This window comes from Euwallacea similis, chromosome 31, assembly GCF_039881205.1.
Source record: "Euwallacea similis isolate ESF13 chromosome 31, ESF131.1, whole genome shotgun sequence".
NCBI classification, from domain to species: Eukaryota; Metazoa; Arthropoda; class Insecta; order Coleoptera; family Curculionidae; genus Euwallacea; species Euwallacea similis.
Window position 1 is genome coordinate 695,818 of NC_089639.1, and position 27,945 is coordinate 723,762.

Genomic DNA, 27,945 nt, shown 5'->3' on the forward strand with positions numbered 1-27,945 from the left:
ATAGTACCTAAATGTTAGACTTAACCGGGTGTCCCATTATGTAGACATAGTACGGCACATCTATCGCCGCAACCATTGGCAGCCGCCCCACGGCTTTCGCCTCAACATCCTCTGGCGGCCGGACAACCTCTATACCATCATCAGGCTGAATTGTATAGAAGACCAGTTTACGTAACTACAACCCAACCCGCAGCTTATTTGCCTGCTACTCATCAGGTAGCACCAGGAGGGTAAGTACGGCCACGTTTGTTTATGATTGTAATTATTTGATTTCATTGCGCATGTGTGTGCTAACCATTTACGCGTCCATCCTGCTTTGCATATTGGCGCCTTTTTTCTCGTGCGAATGATTTGTAGTTGCTTGTGAAGTCTTTACATGGCAATAAATCACATGTATTGACTTTGTTTTTTGTGTGTTTTTTGATACCAGTTTTGCTTTCCTTTTCAGCAGCCGTCTGCAACATGCATTTACTTTCGCACCTTTCAATCAAACTAATGCTTTTAACTCATCTCCATTTACATCTTTTGACGGCCGGCCGGTTCTGGAAGTTTCTGATTGCACCTTGCGGTATTCCCCGGAGTCCGCGATTTGTAACCACTTTTGCGCGTTTAAATGTGGTACCAGTGAACTCCGTGTAGTCGCTACGGCATTCAGAAACCGAACGCACCTCACATCCGTTACGGAACGGTCATCGTGTACTTCCGTAGATTCCACTGGTACCTCCGGTCATTTGGAAGCAACACCTACATACGCCACTCGAAGCCTGCTTGCAATAGCCGGCTTCCTTGAGGGTGAGGATGATGGGAGTTCGCCTTGCAAAAGAATAAAGTTTAATTGATCCTTCTTACATCATAATAAATAATAACAAATTAAATGCTGGTTCCAATGACATAATTAACGTTATAGACAATTAATTACTTTCAAATTTCTGGCCAAATCAATCATAAAATCCTAATTTACTTCCCAAATTAAAGATACATAAGTTGAAAACGTAAAGATACATTTAAACGCGGTTTGCAGTAACTTCAAGCCGATTTTTCGATTTATTCTTGAGACGCGAAGTTTAAAATCCATTTGAACAAGAAGCTTCCATTTCGAGCATGGCAAGCGTAGGCCAAGTTTCGCATTTACTATGTAATAATAATTTCGTCGTTTCACTAAATGTCTAGAAAAATAATCTTCTGGTCTACATTTATAGAGGCCGAAATAAAAATATTCGCTTCGTTAATAATTGATTTGCAAATGAACATGTTTTTTTATTGCCATCTTTTGGACAATGTGCTTTTCTCATAAAATAGCTCTTTAGCTCGTAACAGTAATATGATAATTATAGAATGGTTTATACTTTTCTATTTATAAGGACAAAGCTCGATCTTCAGACAGCTGTGTTGCCAAGTTTGCTATAATTTCCTTGTTTCACTTGATCCTTCTCAGATGAGTTCAAGTTTATTTCATGTCTATTTATTTACATTTATTTGTAATGCTATTTTGGTAATAGGGGCTCTGTTTGATATTTGCGTTTCTTATTATCAATTTAACAGTTCGTCTTTTGAATATACAGTATGTCCAGCACAAGGACGCACCGGGTATTTTGTAGGTGAAAAAAAATAAGTCATTGAAATGTAAAATTTATTTTGGCATTTGGTTTCACATAGCCAGATATAAGTAAAAAATTCCTGTAGAATGCAGTCTTATTTGTGACATACTGTTTAAAGCGATTATAAGCATGAAGAAAGAATATCTTTCTGTTTTTGTAAATAAATTAGTTTTTACTCCTACAAAGTCCATATTCATAGGTTTCTTAGTCTAATTATTGGGATCATATTCTAAGGCTCGGTTAGAGTATAATGTTATGCAGAGTGTGCTGTAAATTTTGTGTTTCGTAATTTATTAAAGTATAGCTTTTGTTTTGCATAATTTTTTTGAAGTCATAATAAATGCCTCGTTGCAGTTATTGTAGATTTCGTGCATAATTTCTGCCTTAATTTCCTTTTCCTCTTCAAATGTGCACTTCTTTTTTAACCTGCATCTTCAGACATGAAATATTTGTATTGTGTTTTGCTTTAAGGTGGAGTGGATAAGTATTGTTTTGCTGTACATGTCTGAAATATTAACTTGTAAATACCTACAGATTAAGGGAGTGGATTCCAAAATTCACTTTTTTGCATTTCATTTATTTGGGGTGAAATATTAAATATATTTATGATAGTGGTGGCGGCTCTACTTGTTATTTTCAATTTATTTTCCTGGCGCTAACATTTATTTTATTCCTCAGGTTAGTGTAAAAGCTGGTGAAACCGCACATTTTTGAATTCTTAAAATTAAAAATTGTTTTTATTTTCGAATTAGGAAAATTATTAACATGTGTAGGATACGAAGAGTTTTGTAATTTACTCCCTCAGCTTTTACTACTGAAAGGTACGATTCTATAACTCTTCTTACATCGGCGTAGCTAGCATATATATTGTAATTACTCCTAAAAACTCTTAAAAAGTCGTTTATATATTTACCTTCGTATAATTGATTTGTTGACAGCGGTATTAAACTATTACGAGGACTATACAGGATGTCCCATTAGCATGAAATGGTCTGATTACGTCTAAACGCTTAGAGATAGATGACAATTGCATATTATTAAAATATTAGTCTCATTAAAAATATTGAAGGGTAGGTTAACAAGTTTTTACTGATTAAAAAAAAATACTGTACATGTTTAAATATATACGGGTTTTAAAGGGCCAACTTATAAAAGGTGATCTCTACCAAAAAAGTTGATATGATCTTCTTTATCCTTCGATTTTTCAGGAAGAAATGGTTAGTGGGGCAATATAAAAGATTGAGGAACGATAAAAGGACATCTAACATCATGGGAAATAGCACTTGTTTCTAAGCTTACTAACGTGAAGTGATGCTCTTGTTTATTTGTTCTACTTTGGTAGGTCTAAGTGCACCTTTGTTATATATGGTTAAAAAGCCTTTTTTATTGCCTATTCGACGCCACAAAAATCCAATATAGTGGTCATAAGAAATAACAAAGTTTGATGTAATTGCTCGAAATATAGAAGGACTGGAAACATTTTGAGAACACCATTCAATTGGCAGGTATGATAATAGATAACTGCCAAATTTCGTAGAATTTGCTCAAACGGTTTACTCATAATTTATAATTTTCGAAAAGCAAAGTTTTTAAACTTTTCTCCATATTTTGACAACCCCACTACATATATTTAATTTTAGAACATTTTCTGAACGCGCAAAAATATGCGTCATTTTTTTAATATGAGTCATTCTGTACCTCTTATCGTTTCCATAATCCCCATGGAATTCACTTTATTTGGGACACTCCGTATATTCGTGCCTCTCCTGCACACTATTTAAGCCCAAATTTTATTTTGTTGAACGATTTTTTAAATGAAAATCTCAAAAAGAAAAGGTTGTTATTTTATCAAATCAAATTATATTACTTTAAAGGTACAAATATGGGAAAATACAAAAGCTTGTTTTTTATGGTTCTGTTAGGATACAATTTCAAAAATTGCATATTTAAAACTACGCCGAATCTATTTGAAGCTTTTGCCAAAAAATAATTCAAATATATTTGTATGTCACAAAAATTAAACTGTCAGGACGTAACCAATGTTTTTGTCACGGATACTCTCAAAATAAAGGAATCATAAATTTTGTGAAATTTAATGCATGTACCGAGTGCAAACAAAAAGCTTAAACAGCATAAAATATAGTTTTATGGGTAAATGGAGTTATTAGAATGGTAAGTGTAATATTTTGTTGAAAAGCTATTTTCGAGTAGATTTCGATTTTAAATTAAAAAATATACCTTACTATTTAAAAAACAAAAGTTGGTCCTGATCGCGGCTAATTGTAAATGTATATATATGACATTTGACATTACCAAAAATGTTAGTTCCATTATGTCGTTTTGATATTTTAAATCTCTGTTAGTAATAATAATTAAGATCTGATTAGTACGTGCAATCGCTCGATAGGTAGAGAACATGCGTCATAGGAATTGCACAGAAGTACCTATAGATCACAAGACAGTAATAATAATGATGATACCCCATTAAAAAAAAACATAATTTGAGAAGGCTACATTTTCTCGAGACACCATATATATTTCAGAATATTTTTGTGAGAAGCCTCTAAAAATGTTTTTAAAATTTAAGTTAACATCACATTATTATATTCGTATTTTACATATCAGATTATTTCATGCTAATGAGACACTATATATGTTATTAAAAATAATTAAAAATGTAAATTCGTAATGGAAATCACATGTTTTCCCCTGTATAAAAAATGTACATTGACGATGGCGGAATTTGATAAATAACTGAGAACATAAATTTAGCTAATGTCAAATTTTATTAGGTATTCGATAGGTAAATGTGTGAGATTAGAAACTTAGTACATGTCTAATAAAATTTGACATTCTCTCATTTGTCAAATTCGGGCATTGTTACTGTCCATTATTTATTCCGAAGATTAACTTGTGCTTTTTATTCGGAACCGGAATTAACTTTTAATAACATGCAGTGCCGTCGTATATAATGTTTTTACAAATTCAATTGGCCCAAATCAAACCAAATAAAAAATTTGAGGTGGACTGAACTATCTACAGGATGTTTCCTAAATGTTAGGCAAAAATTTAAGGGGCTATTCTCTGAATAATTGTAAGAATTTTTTGTCTTTTGATGATTTTAGGAAAAATGCTTTGTTTCCTAGATACAAGGTGATAAATGTTTTTCATGAAATTTATTAAAAGCTACAATAATTGTTCAAAATGACTGACTCAAAAATACCAGGACTGTTTTTTTTATTGAATTGCACCCATCAATTATGTGATTTCTCAAATCTTTCAGGCTTCCCACTGGATTAGTGTAAACTATTAATTTTAAATGACCCCATAGAAAATAGTCCAGAGGGTTCGAGTCTGGAGATCTAGCTGGCCATAGATGAAGTCCACCACGACCAATCCAGTCCATGTTTCCATTAAAAATTCACAAACAATTCTACTAAAATGCCCTAATAAAAAATTTAGTCAATAAACTAAATATATGTATATAAAATTTATGGCCTTGCATTTAGAGAACAAAGCATTTTTGTTAAAACCGTCAAAGGACAAAAAATTCATAAACTTATTTAGAGAATAGCCTCCTAAATTTTTGCCTAACATTTAGGAAACACCCTGTATAATAAGTTTATGTTTGGTGCCATAACTTTTAAATTACATTAATTATATTAACAAACTATTTAATAGTCGTATTTGACGCAGAAGCCTATTATCTTATACAGAATACCTTCTACAAACCTTTCAGCTTGATAGAATTGCAAATGTTTTCTCTTTGGATTTTTTAATTAGAACTCATTGTCCCATCATGAATCCAGTATCTTTTTAGCCTAATTCCTGTATTTTAACTTTTATTAATATTTTACTCAAAAATACACGAAATCTATTAAAGTATAATTTTGTAATTATTTAAAATGGCCAAAACAAGAACTTTTAAACGTTAACATAATTTTATCTAATTATCTATCTACAGTGCACTTATTTGTTTGATTAAGAATTGAGAAGCCTATACAAGGTGGCCATAATCTGTCTCTCAGTATGAGTAACTTTTTTATTTGAAGAAATAGAAAATTAGTTAAATAGGTAAAATTTCATATGTAATGTATGTGATGCCGGTTTTAAATATTACCAAATTACGTCATATTTCTGAAATATTTGAAAAAAACTGAAAATTGCCTAAATCTTTAAACTCAAATATCTCAAAATCTGTTAAAGTTAGATCAATTAAAAAAGTTTCTTTTTACAAATGTTTTTGCATAGAATTCAATGGTGTTAAGCAAATTTCCAGAATGATCTTGATTTTCCAGATATGACGTAAACTTATGTTTTTTAGATGGTAATCATAGTTGACTCTGAACGCATTAAATAGCTTTTTTCTTGATTTCATTGATATACTTCATTGTATTATCATATCATTACCTTTTTGTTCGAATTCAAAATTATCAAAATAAACTAAATTTAATATTTTTACTAAGATTTTTTGTTTTGATTATCGTTTTTGTGTTGTCATTTTAATTTTTGTTAGTTGTTACTAATAAACAAAAATGTGTTTAAAATGTTTAAATATTTTAATTAAATTATTTGTTAAAAAAAACTAAAATCCTACAAACTAATTTGGTTGATATTTTATCTTATTGTTAATTTTTTGTTTTAGTATAACTTAAATTATTTTGTTTTCCATGGCCATCTTGGTAAAAATATTAAATTTGGCTTATTTTGAATGCATGCAAAAAGATGATGATATAATGAAAAATATCAATGAAATCAAGAAAAGAAGAGCTATTTAATGTATCTATCATCAACTATGATTAGCTTTCAAAAAATTATAAGTTTACTTTATATCTGGAAAATTAAGGTCATTCTCAAAATTTGTTTAACACCATTGAATTCTATGCAAAAACATCTGTAAAAAGAAACTTATTTTATTAATCTAACTTTAATAAATTTTGAGATATTTGAGTTTAATGATTTATGCCATTTTCAGTTTTTTTCAAGTATTTCAGAAATATGACGTAATTTGTCATATTTAAAACCGGCATCGTATTACATATGAAATTCTGCCCAATTTTACCTATTTAACTGATTTTCTATTTCTTCAAACGAAAAACTTACCCATACTGAGAGATAGATTATGGCTACTCTGTATATATTTTTAACTAACGGATGAATATAAAATTATGGCGACATTTGAAGTTTTTCGTTTTGATTTCATTCAACTACAAATGTAAGCTATAAATAGATTTTCGTTTATTTTTTAGTAGAAAATTTATAAAAATCAACATACACACTGACAAAATTTAATGAAATAGATATAAAGATACGTTAGCAAAATTTGAAGAAAGTGAAGAAATTAGGACAGATAGGGTGTTCCATTGAAAAAACATAAAAATATTTTCAATTTTCCTAAGTAGCAGAACCTGTATGAACCATCATATCTAAAGTAATGACTTCTGTGTTGAATATAGCCCTTAAGCATAACCTTATTTTTTACTATAACAGTTTTTATAAATACAGGGTGTCTGTTTCTGGAGTTCAATCATAAGGATGTTGGTAAACATAAAAAATACGACGCGAGTTAAACTTAGGCAAATTTGCGTAATTCGGAGTTAAAAAACATGTCGATTCAAAATTTGGAAAATTCCGATGATTTTCGGAGGAATTCGAACAAACCGATATCTTGGAGAAATGTTTTTTCTTTTTTCTCAACTTGTTTGGTTGGGTAATTCGAAATAGTTTGACACTTCATCGTTACAACTGTTCCTCTTCTACAACGTGGAAATATTATATTTGAAATTTAACGTTTCACTTTTCGGCAATCATGATTAACTTTGCTTTTTTTTATTGGCGCTATTTTGACTAACATGCCCTTTTCAAGCAAGAAATATGATATATGCGAGAAATTTATTACGCTTCTCATCGAAATGCGCAAATAACTTCGGAAACATGTATACAGCAATATTCAGAAATAAAACAACCAGTTCAAAATTATTTTTTAATCTTTCATAAAAATTTAACTGAGTTTGTTGCATTTTCTAAATTTAAAGACATATTCATAGATTAAATGGGAATAAAGTGGAAATTTTACAGAGACAAATTTCCGAAAAAAAAATGTTAATAAATCTATGTAATTCTTCATTAGCTTAAAAATAACCCCTTTATTTCAGCAAGGTTTGTAGCAAAAGAAATTAATGTATCTCATCAGGCAGTTTGAAAAGTTTTGAAACAAGATAAATATCGCCCATTTAAAATTCATATCATCTAAATCTGAAATATTTTCGAGTAAAGCAATTTCAAAGAATGGAGACATACGTTGGTCGGTATGTTCACCATATCTTTCTCCGTTAGATTATTATTTATGGGGAATTACGAAAGGCATCACTTATGTATATGTAGTCTCTGATATTAATAAGCTGCGAGGAAAGATCATCACAAATACAAGGACCAAAATAATAAGGAGCGTTTTAAGATCGGTATAGAATTTAAGAAGTTGCATAGAGCTGTGCTTGAAAGTAGAAGGTGAACATTTCGAGCATCTCTTAATGATTTCCTTTGTTTACTTGTTTCTTATTTTGTTGTTTCTAAGGTGTTCTTTGCAAAAATAAGTTTTGATATTTCAACCAAATTGCAGGACTAAACCTTAACATGTGATATTTAACCGTAGTAAGAACAAAACTTAAATTCAAAAATGTTAAAATCAAAGGTGGAGTCTATAAGTAAAAACAAACTAAAATTAAAACAGAAAATTAGATCATGTTCTAAATATAATACCGTCATGTTGTAGAGAAGTAAAAGTTGCAATGATGATTGCAGTTGAAGTGTCAATCGTTTTAAATTATCTCGGCAAATTTCAGTTCTTCTTTGAATACCTTCGAAAGGCATCATAATTTTTTTAATTTTAAAACGACATATCCTTTAATTCCACACGCGCAAATTTACCCTAATTTAATCCATGGTTGATCTCCAGAGACGGGCACGCAGTGTAAAATAATTACTTTTGTACACAATATGGATCTTAAAGAGAGCTGTATTTTCTATTTCATCAGTTTTTATTAATATAGTTAATGTAGTTTGAAAGTTGCGATAGGTTAGTTCAGTGAGTCGTGCTTTTGTTCCAATTTTCAAGTACTGCCAAACAAAAAAGACTGGGTACTTTCTTATACTATTGTTCCACTCTGTATATACAAATATACAAATTTATAATAAAATATACACATTTGTGTAAATTTACGAGTTTCCTTTTTACCAAAGTGGTACATTTGTTGAAATGTAAAATTTTAAACTAACTTCAATTGCTAGAGCACCGATAGAATAGAGTTTAAATTAGGATGGAATTTAACATTTAAAACCCTGTGTTCAGTTTTAAAAAAAATTCTGTGTATCGCTAACACCGGATGTGAATAGTTATAGATTCATACCATTAAGGTGAGTAAAACAGCTATTGTTAGCTGTATGAAAATTTGCCACAGTTACTGATAATTAGGCTTCTCAGGCGAGCTCTTCCACCTCCCCCTGCCCACCACTCATCGGCGCGTCCTGTGCTGGCCAGTCATCCAAGTCACCCATTGCCGGCTCATCTGCAGTTTCCTTCACATCCGCAGGTTGCAGCCAGTTATGGTTTTGCGCCCCTAAGTCCAGCCAAGGGTTATCAGACGAATTTATGGTTCACCGAATAGTGGTAAGTTTGAAGCAAGTCTTTCGGTTTTATACGGTAAACCAGTAAAATCTGTTAACGAATTTTTGCAACCCAGTTTGTAGGCAACGTTCGAATGAAAAAGAAAAATGAAAATTTACCTTAGTATTATCAGTAAGTGCACAATATGGCTTAATTTTAAATCGTAGTGTAAATTAATAATTTTGCATGTAAAAAACCCGTTTAAACAATTCAAAAGGTTGCATTAAGCATAATAACTTAACATCCCTTAATTAATTCTAGAAATGTGTTTTAAAAAAATCTATTCTGACTTTTTCAGTATTTTAATTCCTTGAAAAGAAAACCTCCTTTATTTAAACATTAAAAAGTTTATCACCCATATACTACTAGGGATAGTCACATTCTGTATAAATTCTGGATACACAAATTAGCTTTAATAGAAAACCAATGTAATTATTTATGCATAAAAAGTTTCAATAGTCCATGTAGGGAGATTTGTAAAATACAGGGTTATAAATAATCTCTTCCATTTCCTTGGCAAAATTTATTTCCTTTTTTTCAGCAGTGCGAACTTCGAGAATTTTTAATGAGACACTCTCTGATCTGTAACGACCTATGTGTAGGTTCATACAGAACAGAGATAAATCATTACATTATAACTATGACTAGCACTGTTTCAGTATTACATAGCCCTATACCAATCTGTAACTTTATTATGTTGTTATATTTTAAGGAATTTATAGAATTAAGACTATTTTATTTTTTTATTCTAAAACGGTGTGTTTCCCAAAAAGATTAGATATCTTTTTTAGTAAAAAATGAATGCAGACCACAAATGTAATTTTTATTTCGGAAAAAATCAGTACCCTACTTTCTTTTCTTTAAATATATTCAAAGTAGTGCCCATGCTCATCTTACTGTTGAAGTTCAATATTATATTTTACTTAAAAAAATTAGTTGTTTCAGGCAAAAAATAGTGAAAACATTCAAAGGCGTAATAGTATAGACTAAAATAAACAAAAAAGTCTTAGTAAACATGAGCCCGCAAAGTAACGATTTCTAAAATGTGGAATATTATTCTTTTTTGAAATATTTATTTGCAATTATTTATTACTTATTTATTAAATACAAACAAACAAACGTTTTTTTTTCACCTTTTTTATTTTGTAAAAACTTGTATTTTTTTATTAGAATATAAACATTAATTATTTGACTGTTGTCATTGCACAAGTTTTCGTTTGCTATGGCTGTTTACTCTATCGCAGAATTAACCGACATGCATTTCATGTACTTACATACGATCGTGCTATTGGCATTGCCACCGATGTGCTACATGTATGTGACAACTTTCTTATTTTAAATGGAATGCTCGATATATTATTTCAACTTTGAATTTGTTTAGAGATTGTAAGAATATTTCGAATACGTACTTTGTTCCAATCTTTAGTTGTTTTTAAAATATGATGCTTTGGCGTTTTGAAAGGCAGTAAGTTTTAAATTGTATGAGTTATTGTAACTTTTTAAAACATCCTTAAAATGTGAAAAGTCTTAACAGATGTCAAATAAAATATTCAAAATCGTATTAAAAAATTCAGACAGGAATGTGAAAACCCATTTTACTCTAAGCTGAACCGTTTTCAAATTACAGCTTTTAAAAGTAACAAAAGTATCTCATTTTAAAAATTCATAGTTCGTAAATTAATTAAATTAATACTACAAATAAAGAAAAATAGAGCTTGTTAGGTGAAAAATTCTTGGAATGCTTAGAGAAATTCAAAAAATCAAAAATCCCGCCATCTTGAAAATCTAGTCATAGGCTTTCCATAATAGATCAATATTTTACTCTGCTAGTCTTAGTAAAATACGCTGTATGCTCAATACATGCAAGTCAAAACAAGACGTCTTGCAGCTCTAATATATCTATCTATTCTCTATACCTATTTATTTTACATTCTGTCTTTCTTTCAGGTACCTGATAATACCACAAACGGTTAGAATCGTAAGGAGCATCTATTAATCTGCACCATTGGAGTATATAGTTGCCGAAACTGATGTTTAACATCTAGTAATTGAGAGAGAATATCTGAGATTTATCTCAGATTACAAGCGCATATTCTAAAGCAAATTAGATAATTAAGTTCTGGACAAGTCCATAGATTATAAGGTTTAAGTATCCATGTCGAGGAAGAATATAGTTTCAGCCTTTTTTTAAGTCTATTACCACAAGGTATAATACATTGAAATTGAAGAAAGAAAATTGTGATTGAAACAAATCTATAAAAAGAATTATTAAATTCAGTTCACCATCCGCACCATGTGAACTCTGTAATATGGCAAATAATTCGCCAATTTCGAAATTGGCCTCATGTGTAGGATTAGTTTTTTAATTATATTTAGTTAGTCACTTCAATGGATAGTGTATAAAATTTAATTAGTATATAAAATTAATTTACTTTAGTTATATAATTATTACGCGTACAAGAGGCTTTGGTATATTAAGTTTTTTTAGTGATATATGATTAATAGGTGTTTATTATGGTAATTAGCCGTTGAATTTCAGTTATTTCTCCGCTTTTTAATTGCATTCTAATCTCCCAACCGGCCTAGATAAGCTGGGGCCAGGTTGAAGTACCCGCATTATTAGTGATAGTAGTTGTTAAGGGTATTGCGGAAGTTATTTTAATTTTAGCCGTTTTACTAGTAAGATTTTTAATTTTCGTGTCTACGATGTGATAACCATTGTAATTGTAAAATAGAGATAGCGAGCAGAGCTATTTAGATTGTACATACCTTTGATATCTGTCTCGTTATTGCTTTAATTTATTTAAGTAGGAACAAACGCGTGTCTTAGAGAAACATTTTTAGCTTAAATAACATTATCATTACTGCCTTTCATATCAATGAAATTCGATTTGTCCTAGCTTGTTGCAAAGTTGCAATTGCTGAGATTTTAGGATTAGAGATTTAGATTTTAGGCCGAGAAAAGTGAGTATTATTAAACATGAATATTGTAAAGTCTTGTAACGCATCTCGGCCAAGTTGGTTTGCAGCGTGTCATTGAATTATCATGTACCGGTTGTCAAATATAAGAAAAGTTGTCAAATATGGGAAAAGACTTGAGATTTTTGCTTTTCAGTGCGAAGACAAGAGTGAAAGGGCGAAAGACAAAGAGAAGAACATATTTGTAGGAAGAGAAATGAGGTGAGCAAAACTCTTATTAAGCCACTTTACCATGCTAAATGGAAATGTACAAAGATAGATATAGCCTGAACTAGGGTCTCTTGCAAACCTGCAAGCACATGGCTATTTATGTCGAAATGCTATAAGCCTCGTTTCTTCCTATGAGGAGGTGTAAGCAGTAGAATATATTACGAGGACGCATATGAAGATAGAAATTCTACTAAACAGAATAATTTACGAAAGTGTCCTATTAGAACTTCTGGAGAATTAATAAAAACACAGCTTTTCAGTGTGGTACATCGCCGCGAACAATCATCTTTTGCAAATAATATGATTCATAAGTGCAGAATGGTCAATTTTAACTAAAACCAATAACAACATGAAAATTTAACACTGCCAGTGTATTTTAGCACCATATTCCGATTTTCATATTTTTTTCAAAATAATATCTGGCAATTTTTTAATCGAATTTTACGGAAATGGTTTTAGCCTTCTTATTTTTAACTTTTCAGGACGAAGTCACACGTCTCTTGAAATCTCAAATATTTTGACATATGTCATTTGACATTTTATTAATTAATCTTTAAAAGTTAGATAAAAATGTCAAAATATACCAAGTTAGAATACGTTAGGCTTGGATTAGAATTGGCAATTCTGCACTCGTGAAACCATTATATATAAATCTACTGTGGCTATAACCCAATTCAATAATGTTGTCTTTTTTAAGTCTTCAGAATTTTTGGGTAGGACTCTTACATGACTGTCGTCATGTAGATGATGGGCCCATTTAATGATTTTCCTATTCGTATGGGGAAAAAAAGTATAGTAAAGTCAGTACTCAAGAGAAAACAAATAATGAAATAAAACAGCACAGAAGAATAAAAAAATGAATAAGTCTATATTTGCTTACTTATGTCCTTTTAAACAGTGATATTTGGTTTCCGAAATCTGGGATCAGAGTTAGTGAGATTCATGTTATCACTATTTTCAATAACGGCTTGTACAACACCATTTAGCTAACTATGCATTAAGAGTAGCGGTTCGTATCTGAGATATATCTTAGCGTCGCCGCCATCTCAAATATATTAATTATTAAATTACTTATACATACTTGTCATATTTTTTTAATTGACAAGTTTTGAAACTACTCTAGGTAACTATAGTCAATTGAAATACTTTTTGTTAGACTAAAAATGGAACATCAACGTTTTATTTGTCTATTGCTTGAATATTTTGAAGAACCTAAGCATTAAATAAGGAGAACTAAATTATGAAAGTGCATAAAATTATAACTGCTAATGTAACTTAACTGGATTAATCAAACTAGGAGCCCACCTTGTGCAGATCTTCGCAAGTGCCCACGAAATTTGTAACACCCTGTATAAACCATAATCCAGAAACATTTTTGTGGATTCCGCTGATTTCTTAGTTTCCCATATGATCCTTGATTGGCATTACTTTTGTATCTGTTGACAAATTCCTCCTCGTTTTTTCAAATCTCTGTACGAAATAAAGCACTCGAGTAATTCAATCAAATGTGAATTGAAACCATCAACTTATATAATATTTTTTAAGATATTTCTTTCGTGAAATATAAAATCAAAATTAAATCAAAATTCTGATCGCCGGGCAACAACTTTTGTCACAGTTTATTGTTATAATTAAGTTTTTGATAAAATATTAAGCTTTATGATTAGTGTTTTTCAGATATTTTATATAAGATGTGAAAGAAGCTTTTGCAAAAGAATAAAATTTCTGATTAGTTCTATTTAGCGTATGGCGAAAAATTTGTTTTTATTCATTCTATTGTGAAAATATATAGAAGAGGTCATTACCTCGAGACGTATTTAGGCGTTTGTTGGTGAGAATCATGTAACTGAACAAATTACCGTTAGTCTGAAAAGGTCAGTTTTTCCAATGTTAATCACGAATTAAGCCACGATAGCTGGTCTATATCTGTAGTCCTGTGTTCGTGCATTGTGTAAACATTTCGATATCTGAAATGTAGTGAAAATGTAAATTTGCTTTAAATTTTTCAGTTTAATGCGTGTTCGTGGTCCTATAGTTATCCCGATGCCCTGTACGAGCACAGAAAATTGAAAGTCAATTGAAATATACCTAAGTTATCCTTCAAACATTTTATAATGCTATACCTACTCTAAACGTGTTTTGCTAGTGATTGATTGACAAACAAATATTCTTAAATTTTACATAGGAGTCACGTTTACACAGGGGTTCCATTTCTTGAACTTGGTAATAAAATTCGTAGAAAAAATATACAAACCCCAGCGTTTTTACAAAAATTAGACTACAATTTTACTCAGTTTATGCAATACTTTATTGCATCATTGTGTTTGCCTATTATTTTACTTTGAAGAGTTAGTCCATTTTTAACTCGACTTTTAAAATCAAGTAAACGAATTTTACATATTAAATGAAAACGGGTATATAAAGGTGGAAAACTATTCGTGATAGTAGTTTCTTCTGCCGTTTTGGCGTTTTGTTTATATTCCGTAAACATATTAAGGGATTTTCTTTGATTTTGATAAATTTGAAAGTAATGTAATAAAATAAAATATAATAGGTATATTGAAAGTAATAGAGCACAGTAAGTAATTTCAAGGTCGCCCGTCAATTTAAAACCACTTTTATAAACGTTTTTATATACGTCATAAAAATATATCTCTTCAAAATCTAAAACATTAAGTGTTAAACATAAAACTTTAAATGTGTTTTATATGAACCACATTCCCATTTAATTTATTCATGTTATCAGTGCGGCCCATCATCTTCTATACTATCTTCAAGTGATACCAATATTTGAGTTCCATGTCTAATAAGAGATAAACATGTGAAACTAATCAAAGACACCCTGCATACCATTACATAGGAGATTACATTTCATTTGTATGTTATATTAATAGTTTACACTAATTGTGATTATGGGTCTTCAATTATTTTATTCAACTAAAATATGTTATATTTAATTATTAGTTAATACATTATTTAGATGATGGTGAACAGGTAAAATGTGACTGTTTTCATAAAATGATAGATCATTCAGAACATGTTACTTGTTTACCGACTTCAATTGTGTAATTTTCTTACGGTGCGAGGATATTTTCTTGGATTACGCATTGTTGGCGAAACAAGTATTATGTCTTATGATGTTTACCTTGCATGAATTAGTAATTTTTGAACTACACTCGGGATATTTAATGAAGGAACGTCTAGACCAAGGGGTTAATTTGTAAATATCAAGTCTAGTACAGGGTGTAGGTCGATTTGTATCTGCTTAATTTTAAAGATTGCGAGTTAGAAGAAATATTAGGTTATTAGGTTTTTCATTGTAAAAGCTATACATATATTGTTGAATCTTGCGTTAAAACTTCTAAAAAAATTAGAAACTTAAAAATTAATTGGACCGTACATACAATAAAGGGATAAGACTATGTAGGGTGTGACGACTTATTTGTTTTTAGTGACGTAAGTTCCATATGTCATATCAGAAATTAAAAATGGCTTCATGTTTTACAAACTTAAATCCAAAATATTATTGCGGCTTGGATGGGTTTATTTAATAAAAGTATGATTGCTTGGATGTCCTTACTTCAATGGTGTGAGAGATCTGACCGCAAATAAAATAATTTCATTGTATTAAAGTGTGGCTGAGTATCCAAATATTGTAATTTCTCTCAAGACCATTTTCAATTTAACATTTTTTCATTAGAAATACCTAACATTAGACATGTCTTTACAAGAAATATATTATGGATATCGCTTATCTAAAATGAATCAAATAATTTTTGCTTATTTTTAGAAAAATAAATTTGGTGTTTCATTCTGTGAAGTTCTTTACGGGAAGGCATTTGGTTCGTTATCTGTTAGACGTTGCCACAGTATTCGGTTCCTTATATATATTTTTTCTATTTCGCAGTCAAAATGACAGCTTTACCGCACTGTTATGACATTAAAACAGTTTTGAAATGAATCTTTTGATACCGTTTTACACTTTGATGTTGGCAATATATACCGACTGCCAAAGTAAACATTATACATTTACACCTTAAACCTTTTAATATGGCAATTTTATAACATAGTAATACTACTATAGGATAATATTATTACTAATCTGGAAAAACTGTGCCAGGGAAATAAACAATTTGCCACGTTTGACGTTTACTTTAAATAGATGCCATCGGCGTTTGTGAGATGCACTAACCTTTCCCAAGGTTTGAGCTAAATTCGTTAATATTTGAGTTTGTCTTACCATTAATATAAATTTGTATTTGTATTGAATAGAAAAAATAGTATTAAATACACGATTCATGTGGCTCACTGTCACAAACTTGTATCTTGATATACTATCATAGAATGTAGAAAATGGACGAGATCGTTTGCTTCAATTTTACTAAGGTACTAGACAGGCACTAGAGATACTACTAAGTCAATTTTGCTGTTTTGGTGCTTGGTTCCTTAGATAAGCGGTATCAATATACAGAGCGAATTTCTTACCTGAATAAATTCGGTAAAGATAACACTGAGTTTTTTTTTAAAGATTGGGACACGTTGATTAGTAATTTAGATTTCCGTCTTTTTTTGAAAAAAAGATTTATACGAGTTGTCCTAGGTTTCAGATATCTGACGTTATCAATTTATGTAAGTGATAATTTTTTTTCGTTTTTGCCAATTTTTAAAATACATCAAGTAATAGATAGGTGCCATTATTTGCCAACAGCGCAACTGAATCTCATTGTGAACCCTTGTAATTACTTCCTGAGAATTTAATCTACATGTCGTATTCGCTTTTTAGGAAGCCCTTCGGAAAGAAATCCACGGATTGATGTCTGAAGACCAGCGTAGCAATTTAACGGATTCCCTTTTACCAATCCATGTATCTGGAAATATTTCATCCACATATTCAAGAACAGGTTTGGTAAAATGGGGTGTCAACCCCAGTTTGTCAGACCTCCAATCATCTTGTTGAAACCAGATATTTCCATTGGAGACATTTTGTAAAAATTAAAACATCTATAAAACGTCAAACGGTGAATTTCACATTTGGATGAAATTTATATCTACATTAGGTGTATACCTATTTTTCCATCAAAAATAATAACTTAAATTGAAATAATTAAACTTTGCCAACCGATAAAACTGGACATTTGAACAATATTTTGTGCATTTATTATAGAAAAAAATGGACTCAAATTTGACGTAAAATAATCTTTTTTCAATTTCCTTTATTTCATTTTAAAAAAATTGCAGCTAGCAGATAGTATACATTCGAAATTTAGCGCCTATGTCTAATTTGATAAATAGTTAAAAACAAAAAAAAAGATGTCACTAAAAAATAATATAAAAATATCTATGACATCCTATCTCACATTTTGCACAACTTGTACGTGTTTACTTTTTAAAAAAGACGGCAGTCTAAAATGCTAATCGACCTGTCCAAGCTTTTTTTTAAATAGTCGGTGTTTCGTTTATTGAATTTGTTCCAAGTTAGGAACTTGCACTATATAAGTTATTGATAACAATGAATTACGCTTTTATTTAGTTATAGCGCTGTGGTAGTGGGTTAACTGTATGAAAACCTTTGAGATGTGGGATTCAGATAAACACGACTTTAGTAACAATTATAATTGTATAGGTGGATATTAAAAGACAAATATGATGAAAGTACAAAAGTTGATAAAATGCGTTTATTATCGAGCAGATAGTTCGATAATGTTTCTAAAGCCGTTTTCGTCTGAAGAGTAATTTCCCTTTATATACGTACATAATAATATATGTAAGTGGTATAAAAACAAATTATCGTAGAAAGAATTAAATAGAATTTTTACTGTAGCATTTAATACAATACAATTTGATGTGCCTGTTTCAAATTAACCTATAATAATTGTCTGTACTCTATTGTTTATTTTTAACGTTTAATGGTGTTTTAACTTAACGGGGCCATCCCTTCGCCTGTGCTACAAATAATAATTGTCTGAGCATGATTGAATTTAAATCACGCAGCGGGCGGATTGAGTACCGGAGGGATCCTATAGGAAATGTCGTCAAAATATGAGTAATTTTTAACAGAAAGTTAAATGTTGCGTCGCTATGAACGTTAACCACACAAGACGTCATTGGAAACGTCAGATATAAAACTAAAGCTACAACTAAATTCTTTTGAAGATCTGAATTATGTTGGGGTAAATGTAGTAGAAATACCAAACAAGTTAAAGCTTCATGGGAAGATTGCAAAAAGAATGAAGTGAATGAGGTCATGTAGGAAGAGGTTATAACTAGAATGCGGATTTTCATGGTCATTCCTGATCCTTTTATCTTACAATTTTTGGGTACATAGTAGTTATTTATGTAGTATGGTTGTATGAAACGAATCAATTTATGACCGAGCGAGTTGGAGAGAATAATTGAATGAGTGGAATAAAGGCTCATTACGCACACATTATATACAACGTATTATGTCAGACTTCATGTTAATTAGCTATTAATTTTATTTTGATGTCAAGACTGTTAAAAGACATTTACGTCCGTAAGTTAAAATTCAATAATAATTTTGTCAGTTCTACAGAAAACGTACTTTACCTGCTTCATTCTAATAGGATTATAAATTCACCTACTTTATTGCACTAGGGCGATGAAGAATCACTTTGTGTCTACAATACAGAGTGTCCCTGAAATAATTAAACTACGCTTGACCAAAGACTTCTTAAAAATAAAGCGTTCTATGCAAACATGCCTATATCTGCTAGAAGGCACTTAAAGTTCTCAAATTAACATGGTTTTTCGGAAATAATGTTAAATGTTTGTATCGATCTTCATTAATTTTTGAACTAAAAGTTACTACATAAATTATCGTGTTTTGATCGAAGCGAACCCTGTTTTTAATGCATAAAAATATTAAAAATTGCGCATGATTCTTAAATAAAAGTTTGTATTTTTGTTACCTCTTGAATGAGTGGTTTAAATTTTTTCTCTGCCATTAACTGACTTTATTTTAAAACTTTTGGATCTCTTGTAAAATATTCGTCACTTATACAGTTTCCCTAAAAAAAAAAAATATTTACGATACCTTCCAATTGACTATTGTTATGAAAACAATATTACAAAAGCCCTATACTATGCCCAAAGTAGAAAAGTTGGTAGTTATATAGAATTAAAACTTTTTCCATGTTTTCGTTCCGACTAAACAACAATGGTATATTGCAAGGAGTCATAAATAATTTTTTTACAGAGAAACTATATGCTGGCGAAATTTTTATAGAAGACAAAAAAGTTTCAAAATAAAATGAGCTAGTGACAAAGAAAAAATTAAAGTTAGTCGTATAAGAAGTAACAAAAGTACAAGCTTATTTAAGAACCACTCCCAATTTTTAATATTTCCAGGTGTTAAAATAAAGACACTTTTGGGTCTAACGTTGTACAGTCATTTCAGAGACGCCCTATAATAAAATCATTCGTAAACAATTTTTTCATATTTTTGCAAATAAAGTTCTTGCAGTCCAAACCGGTGACTAACTGGATTACATTTTATAACTCCCTTCAGAAATTTTACCAGTAACAAAACAATAGTTGCTACAGTTCTACAAATACAGAGCGAAACTTGAATTTGCTGAAATTTATGTCATTTTATATGCGTGACACGTATTAGGAAATCCTGTTTTGTGTAACTTCTGTCATATTGCTGTTGACTACGTGGCCTTTTTTATAATTTTATAACGTTTTAATTTATAAATCCATTATCCATCCAGATCTCTTATCTCATAATCAGTCATGTATAATGACTCCTTTATAATTGTCCATTATTTATAAAAATGAAGTACGATTAGACATTTTCATTAGCCAATTAAAATTAATCATTACTCACGAAGGTAAGTAACCTGCTTGGATTTAAAGACTCATTTTCCTCACTTAAGATTTAAAAACACACAATTATACTTTTCAATGTGTTTTACTAGTATTTTACCTCTCGTTTTTGATACATAATAACGAGTATCTAAATGTAATTCTTTCAGGAGGGTATTCGGTTTCCTGTAAATTAGATGTTGACGTTTCAATTTCAAGCATGTTCCAACTTATTTTAAAATTTTTAAAAATATATATTTTCTCTGATCTTAATTTTGAAAGGTCTGTCATAATATGAAAAAATGTGATTTTTACAAATTGCTATATTATGTCATTTAATAGATTCTGTGAAACAAAGGTGGAAAATGCAAATCACTTCTCTCGATCTCCAATAACTTGCCTGTTATAGTCCCCTAAAGGATAAAAAATTGGAAATTTTATACTCTATCATTTAAAAATTATTGAAGATAGGTATAGAACATGTTACGTAAGACTTTCGCAGAATCATTCATAGAACACAAACAGATAATAATACTGGAGGTTAATAAAACAAAAACATAATTCAGGTTTGGTACACTTTTTTGGACTATTCACTGTTTTATTTGTTTTGCGTTATCTATAAAATTAAAAAAATACACTCGAGCACACCGCTTCAATTGGCATCATCACTTAATCGAATCGAAACGTCTGATATCCAATTTGCAGGGAACCGATTCTTTTAAATAATTCCTGGCACGAATTGTGAATGCATAAGTATTATTGTTAGTTTTTAGATAGTTTCACGATATCTAACTGAAACGACGTTAAATAAAACAGTAACAGAATAATCGTAATCAATTTGTATAATTCAATATTATGGTATAAATAATGAAAACCTACAATAATGAAAATTCAATTTTACAGTATACCAGAGTCTGAAATATCACACATATACGATAATTATCGTAAGTTGACAATAGTATCTGTGTGCAATAAAGTTACTTTCTCTCACCTGGTGTGCTAAAGTTGATTTTTATATTTTATAAAAAAACATCGGATGCTATTAAGACAAGAAAAATTCTATATATGTTTTTTTAAGTAAAAATACTTTTTTACACTAATTTGTTTAAACTAATTTCTTTTCTATAAAATTCGGTAAATGTTCTTTCAATCTAAAAAAAATTGACGGATGTTGTGCTCCGTGCGAAACAGTATTCCTTTCCGTACTTTAATAAATTTGTTCAATGCTTAACGGCTTCAACTTAATTAACTATTTAGCATCGTAGATAATGACTTGCTTCACGTTGCTATAACATAAATTACAGTATATACAGCTTTAATGGATACATGTTACAGAGGTTATACAAGTAAATAAAAAACTCAATGTTTTCGAACTACAATCGTTATCTACCGGAATATTAAAATTAAAAAAAATATATGAGGAATGAAGTGTTTGAGATTATTTTAGTTTTTCTTGATAGTCACTTTAGCTTATGTTGATGTGTGATATTAAATCGTGTCAATTTTTTATTTTCTATATACCCTATAAGTTCATAACCCGTGTTCATTATGTGTACCAGTAAATCAACACAATCACGGAAGTTTGAAGCCTCGTCATTTTATTTTTAAACTTATGCTTAATTACGATTACAGCTTATATCTGATAAATAATTCGTGGATACGAGAAGAGAAAAAAATTAAAAAATCTTAATAAATAGATGATTTAAAAATCATGTCCCTCTTATAATCAACATTCATCGAGGTGTTTTAGGTTTAATCAGTCTCTTGAGATAATTAATTACATGTTAAAAGTAAAACCACAAGACTTCAGGCATCATGTACCATAACAAACGTATCCGAAAATTCAGTGAATGACTTAGATTTCAATAACTCTTCAAGAGAGGGCGACATAAATAACTGTATGGTTTTTATTATGTAAAATGCAGCTTCTACATGTAATTAGGGGTAGCTTTGGTTTGTATGAATATCAGACTCGTTATTTTGGCGACATCATAATATTTCTTTTATATAAGACAAAGAACTTTATATAGAAAAGCTGCACATAGACGTCTTTTAATGTTATTCAGCAGGGAGTTTCTTACGTCAATAGAGTAACACGAAATATATGTATGTGTAATATATATTTATATACATATATACATATATATACACACCCATATGTATTTATATATAGTTGTGATATTTAATAAATATTAGATCGTTTTTAATGTATATATTTAGAAGGTCTTCATATTATGTCTTAATTGCGGTCGAATTTTGAAGGGTTTTACTAATCTTTGTTTCTTTGGCTAGGTACTACTATTAGGCACTTTTTAGTAAGGGTGGGTGTTCTTTATGGTTTGTAGCCGCGACTTTTATCATTTACTGCTCAAAAGTTAAACATCCCAATACAGCTCCAAGAAAAATGCCCATCCTGTTAACAAATTATAAGACTGTCAAATGTCCATGTGTAGTAATCAAAGAATGATATAAAGGTAAAACGGAGGTTAAGCAATGCTGAAATTGCTTCAGAATTGGACCCGATATAAAAAAGAAATCAATACTTGGTACTTGTACCTTTACAACATTATAGATGTTAGAAATAATAGATGTGTAAAATAACTAAAATATTTTTGGATTTTCTAGAATAGGTTTTGGGGTATATAATAATTATGCATAATATTAATACAAAAGTATTTATCAGATTTTTCACTGCTATAAAGTTTAATCGTTGCTAAGTTTACATCAAAGTTAGTTTTTCGAGCAAACAGTGTTGATGAGCTTCACACATTTGCACAAAGACAACTTGGGTGTAAACCTTTACTCATATAGAACTTCCTCAAATGTAACTTAGAATTTTGCTGTGGTGTTAATATCTATTGATGTTCGTACTTGCACCATATAGTTGAACATGACCAGTATAGTTCCTTTCATTATGCATTATCTCCCTGGGTGGTCAAATCATTGTAATTTCAAGGTTCTGATTTGCCCAAGGGTTAAATCATACTTAAACATTATAAACAGTACCACCGTGTATTGAGAACAGCAATTGATCAAATCTGTAAATATCTTATCATTTGTTGATTAGGCATATTTTACTGTGATTGAGATTTAATACCTATGTCCTGTTAATTTGTATATAAACTATGTTTTTTAATTCTTTTAAATGCATGGCTGGGGAAGTTCTTTAATTTACAATTGAACGAAAATTGTCCTGGAAGATGCTAGTAAAGGTAATTCATATCTAGACAGACAAGCAACCATAGTGGTACTTACAGATATATCGCGGTTTTTTAAATAAAAAAAGCAAATTCTTTTAAACGTCTAATTTATTTAACTTGTTTATGTCATCAAAAAACCATTTGAACTTCTGATCATACTCAAAATTTGCTTCTAACCGTTTGGAAATTACTGCCCTCGAAAATTCAAATAATGATATACTTCAAACGTGAATAGCTCGACAACAACAGAATATTGGCACCGGATATGTTATATGAAATATCCAAAAAAATGCGAGGCAAATCCAAAACTTCAATAAAATAAGGAGCGATCCATTTAATTTAAGCAAGTTATTTGTTGTCCTCAAATTTTGGGGAATATTTATAGGTGGAAACGTCATCGTTATGTTTTTAATGCCTACTGAAATGCGGAACATTTTTAGATTTGTGGTAATTTTGAAAAATGCCAATAATACTGTGATTCTACATAACAGCAAAATTTTAATAGCTGTAATAGTTTCTCTAGGCACATTATCGAGGACATTTCAATAACGCTTTATTTCTTATCTTTAAAGGGATTTGTCCAAGGTTTGAAACGATACTAATAACCTAATAGGTATTCTTCAAAATGCCAAGGCTATGGCAATTTTTATTTTTAAGGTTTTCATGTGAAAATGAAACGCGATTGTTCATGGGAATTTACTATGATTTGACATAAACCACTGAAATGTTTCAAGTTAATAATAAGTTCAAATTTTTGCGAAAAAATGATTTTAAAATGATCTAAATAACTTTTTCGATAAAAACATGTATCTGGCAAACCAATCAAAATCTTTTTTTTTCATAAGTATACTCTCAACGTTCCCTGAAGTTGAATCCTGAATCCTGATTCTGAAACATTTCAATGGGTGAGGTGATATAATAATGACTTAATATAAAGGCTTAGATGGTGCGCTATGTTTAATGTTGCAATAAGCACAATGAATTTTTGTAGCTAAGACATTTTAAAAATAAGTTTGAAGTTATTTGTATCATTTTAAAGATTTAAAAAACGGCTTTCCGAATAAGAAATAATTTACTTGTGAGTTTATGTCATTTCTGAAATATGACAAAACATTGCAAATGTTTGTCCGTTTAATTGATTTTTAAACTCTGCCAGTTACCAAGATTGTTATATTGATCGTCAAAGAAATCTCATCCTGCATATAAAAGTTCAAAACTGGCTTGGATTTTAAAATAAAACAATACGCACTGTTAAACGCGCTACTCTGTAGATACTTAATATACTGAAAATCGCAATTTCTAAGCTACAATAGATTAATCGTTCAAAAATGTCAGAAACAGACTTCAAATCGATTTTAGTACATGTTAATATTCCCAAAACAAATCGCCTCTGAAGTTCTCGATTTTGAGTTCATAAATTAGAAAAATTCAAACGTTTTTGAAATTATTTTGTTCCATAAATCAAACGTTACGCCCTGCTTGTTACTATTTAATAGACGATAGTAACTCATTGTTATTTAGCAACTAGGTATGAATTGACTTTGCTTTCAGCATATTAAGGGCTAAAATGTGGTACGTGGTCGTAGGTCGCAAAGTACAAATATTACAGAGAAGCAAATTTCCGTGAAGTAAGAAAGTACGTTGAATTCGATGATCATTGTCTTAACATAAATAGGTACTTATGGTACCTACAACTAGGTTGAATTGCAAGATCCTATTTATTTGCTTTTAAAACGTTAACAAGTTTGTTTGTTGACGTACCATGTTTGCTAACAGAATTAGACAAGCACAAATAATTTAAAAATAGTAAAATTTCATTTTCAATGAATTTGAGAGTTACGAGGTACCGTGCTTTAGTTCTCGATATCCCTTTTCTGCAGCATTACCTGCACCTAAGTACCTACTTTATTTTAGTATAACTTAGAGTAATTTCTACATCTGAAAAATTCACTACTGAGCTTCAGCCAAGCCAACTTTTATAATCGATTTAGAGAACCAGCCTTAATTAAGACAAATATTATAATGATCTTTGTTTAAAGTTCTAAATACGAGAGACAAACTATTAGTTGCTAAATAGTACATTTCAACGATATCTAATCGCTCTCCATTAAACTATGTAAATGCACAGGGTTATATTGAATATATTAATATTTCTAATTACTGTAATATAACAGCGAACTAGTTTATAGAGATTATAATATTATTATGATGTAATAATTCATACACACCTACTACTAACAAAGAGTTTTGGGTAGTTTTTTGCTTTATGTTATACGTAACGTGTAATTGCTTTCAAGTAAGACTGGCCTACTCATTAAGAGCGTTCAAAAGTATTTGACAAAGCTATAAACGCAAATTAATCGTAATCAAATTTGATTGAATGCATACGTCCCGTCCTGAAAATGCCTTTCACAAATTTCTAAAGTCTATCTGCGTCTAAAATTTCCAGTAGGGTATTCCAAGAATATGTCAATGTAAGTGAAGAACTAGTGCAGATCGACCTTAGTGCTTCATATGCCATAAGTCTGGCACAACCACCACGACCGTGTGGATAACAACTATTTTGTCTCACAAACTTTGTCATGTAGTTTTGTACGTCATGTAATGTATATAACACTATTTAGTTTGTAGTCATTGTTATATGGCTTTAGCAAAACGTAGATAGATAGAGGTGATGGTTCTTGACCCCCATCCATGTTTTATTTTCACTACTTATTTCATGAATTAAGGCCTAGAACTTCAACATTTCTATCTAGTCATTCAACTCATACTCTCTAGTTTTTTTTGTATATTTTTGGTTGCAGTATTATCACGTTAAGCTTGTTTTGAGCCCCAGGAGCTTATTTCATCGTTATGCAACTTTTACAGGGACTGAAAAGTAATTTAAGTAGATGATGTAAACAGTGGCGCACAAACACTGATCAAACCCATTGTTATTCATTATATTTACCAATTACCTACTTGTCGTAGAGTCTAGTTTTGTGTGTAGATTTTCAAAGGAAAGTTGGTGTTCTGTATTTAAATATTAAAATCGAACCTAGTTGACTGTCACATGACACATTGTATTTCACTTATCATCATAACAGGGATAAAAACCTGTAACATTATGATCAATTCTTACTTCCTACGGCCGGTTCTTCAATGTCCTGTCGAAACTAGATGTTAATTAACTTGCGCTACAAGACCCGAAATCACAGATGTTAGATAAGGTTTAATCTCCGTTTCAAAACACTGTCTGCCAACTAGTTGTTAACTGACGGCTGTCCTCCCCACTTGGACATTGAAAAACCCGTCCTTATGGCCAAATTATTAATTTGATGTCAAATTTAACTGCAGGCCGATTTTTATAGAATCGTTAAAATAAAGCCTAGCTGTTGGTCAGAATATCGGTTTCTATGGAAAATAGCTTCAAGTTAAAGTTAATAATTGGGCCCTTAGTGTGCTGGTTGACAGTAAGTTTTATCTGTCAAGTTTTATGCGCCACGCTGTATTGCCAGTTTATCATCATTCTTACATGGAGCACAAAAAATCTCGACGTTGTCTTTCTGTACATAATAAAATTCCCAAATTAATGATACTTTCTTACACGTTCTAAGGATTCTTTTTCAAACATAATTTGTTCAATGTCCCTGTTCTGGAAGTATTAATTAGCGAAGGTTAGTTTGGGGATGAAATTCCGAGCTGATCCAAACTTTCGTTCGCATGCGCAGCTTAAACAAGCTGGTCCATTTTCGGTTACTTCAATGAACTACACTTGCGAATAGTGCGAAATCAATTTGGAATTTGATCCTCAGGCGAAGATCACATTTTATCAACAAACACTAAAGTGTTGATATTTAGGTTGGTTTTATTACTTGGTAATATTATGGTAATATTATTTCCTATTATCGTTTTAATTTTTGGGGGTTTTTGGTAAAAAGATACTAATTTTAGTCAGTTACCATATTATGTTATATTATTATTGCGCTTATTTATCTTAAGTGGTTGTAGAATGGTGTATATCTTTACTGTCCTAAGCGTTTCCTTGGTGGTAAATGTAATAATGTCCAATCAACATTTTTGGCTAATTCATTTTGTAACACTCCGAAAATGGTCTTCGAATGCCCATCATTTCTTCAGTTTTTCTCATGAATATACACCCTTCCATTTTTATGCCTCAATCGATCACTTACTAAGTCCAGATAATTGTTAGGCAAATACAACTAAAAAAATGAAATGATGGGCTAATTGAAGATCTTAACAATTTGATATGTAGAACTTACCAACGTTTAAAGGCTGCACGATACAAGTTTTAAGAAATAACCCTAATACACTGTATTATTGTTTAGATTTTTAAGAAACTAGGTTTTGGCTAGTTTTTTTGTTAAACATTTTGCTTTTCAATTTGACAATAAACGTAATGGTTTTATGTTCAGTTTGTTTTATTTTCACAGGTGCTGTTTTCTGACCATAGTAAGCATTAAGGAAT

At 30.5% G+C, this 27,945-nt stretch overlaps 1 protein-coding gene across 7 annotated transcripts in view; it reads left to right on the plus strand.

The window, feature by feature from the left end:
* Hipk (Homeodomain interacting protein kinase) overlaps window positions 1-27,887 on the plus strand; it is a 99,481-nt gene extending 71,594 nt beyond the window's left edge. For 4 of the 7 annotated variants that reach the window (XM_066403807.1, XM_066403810.1, XM_066403809.1 and 1 more), the window contains exons 21-22: window positions 45-230; window positions 449-1,960. In XM_066403807.1, coding sequence (XP_066259904.1) covers window positions 45-230; window positions 449-839 — 577 coding nt within the window. In that variant the 3' untranslated portion in view covers window positions 840-1,960. Of the gene's footprint in view, window positions 1-44; window positions 231-448; window positions 1,961-9,078; window positions 9,265-11,208 lie in introns of those variants that run through there. The other 3 variants (XM_066403813.1, XM_066403808.1, XM_066403814.1) reach the window with 3 other exon arrangements.
* The last annotated feature ends 58 nt before the right edge of the window (window positions 27,888-27,945 follow it).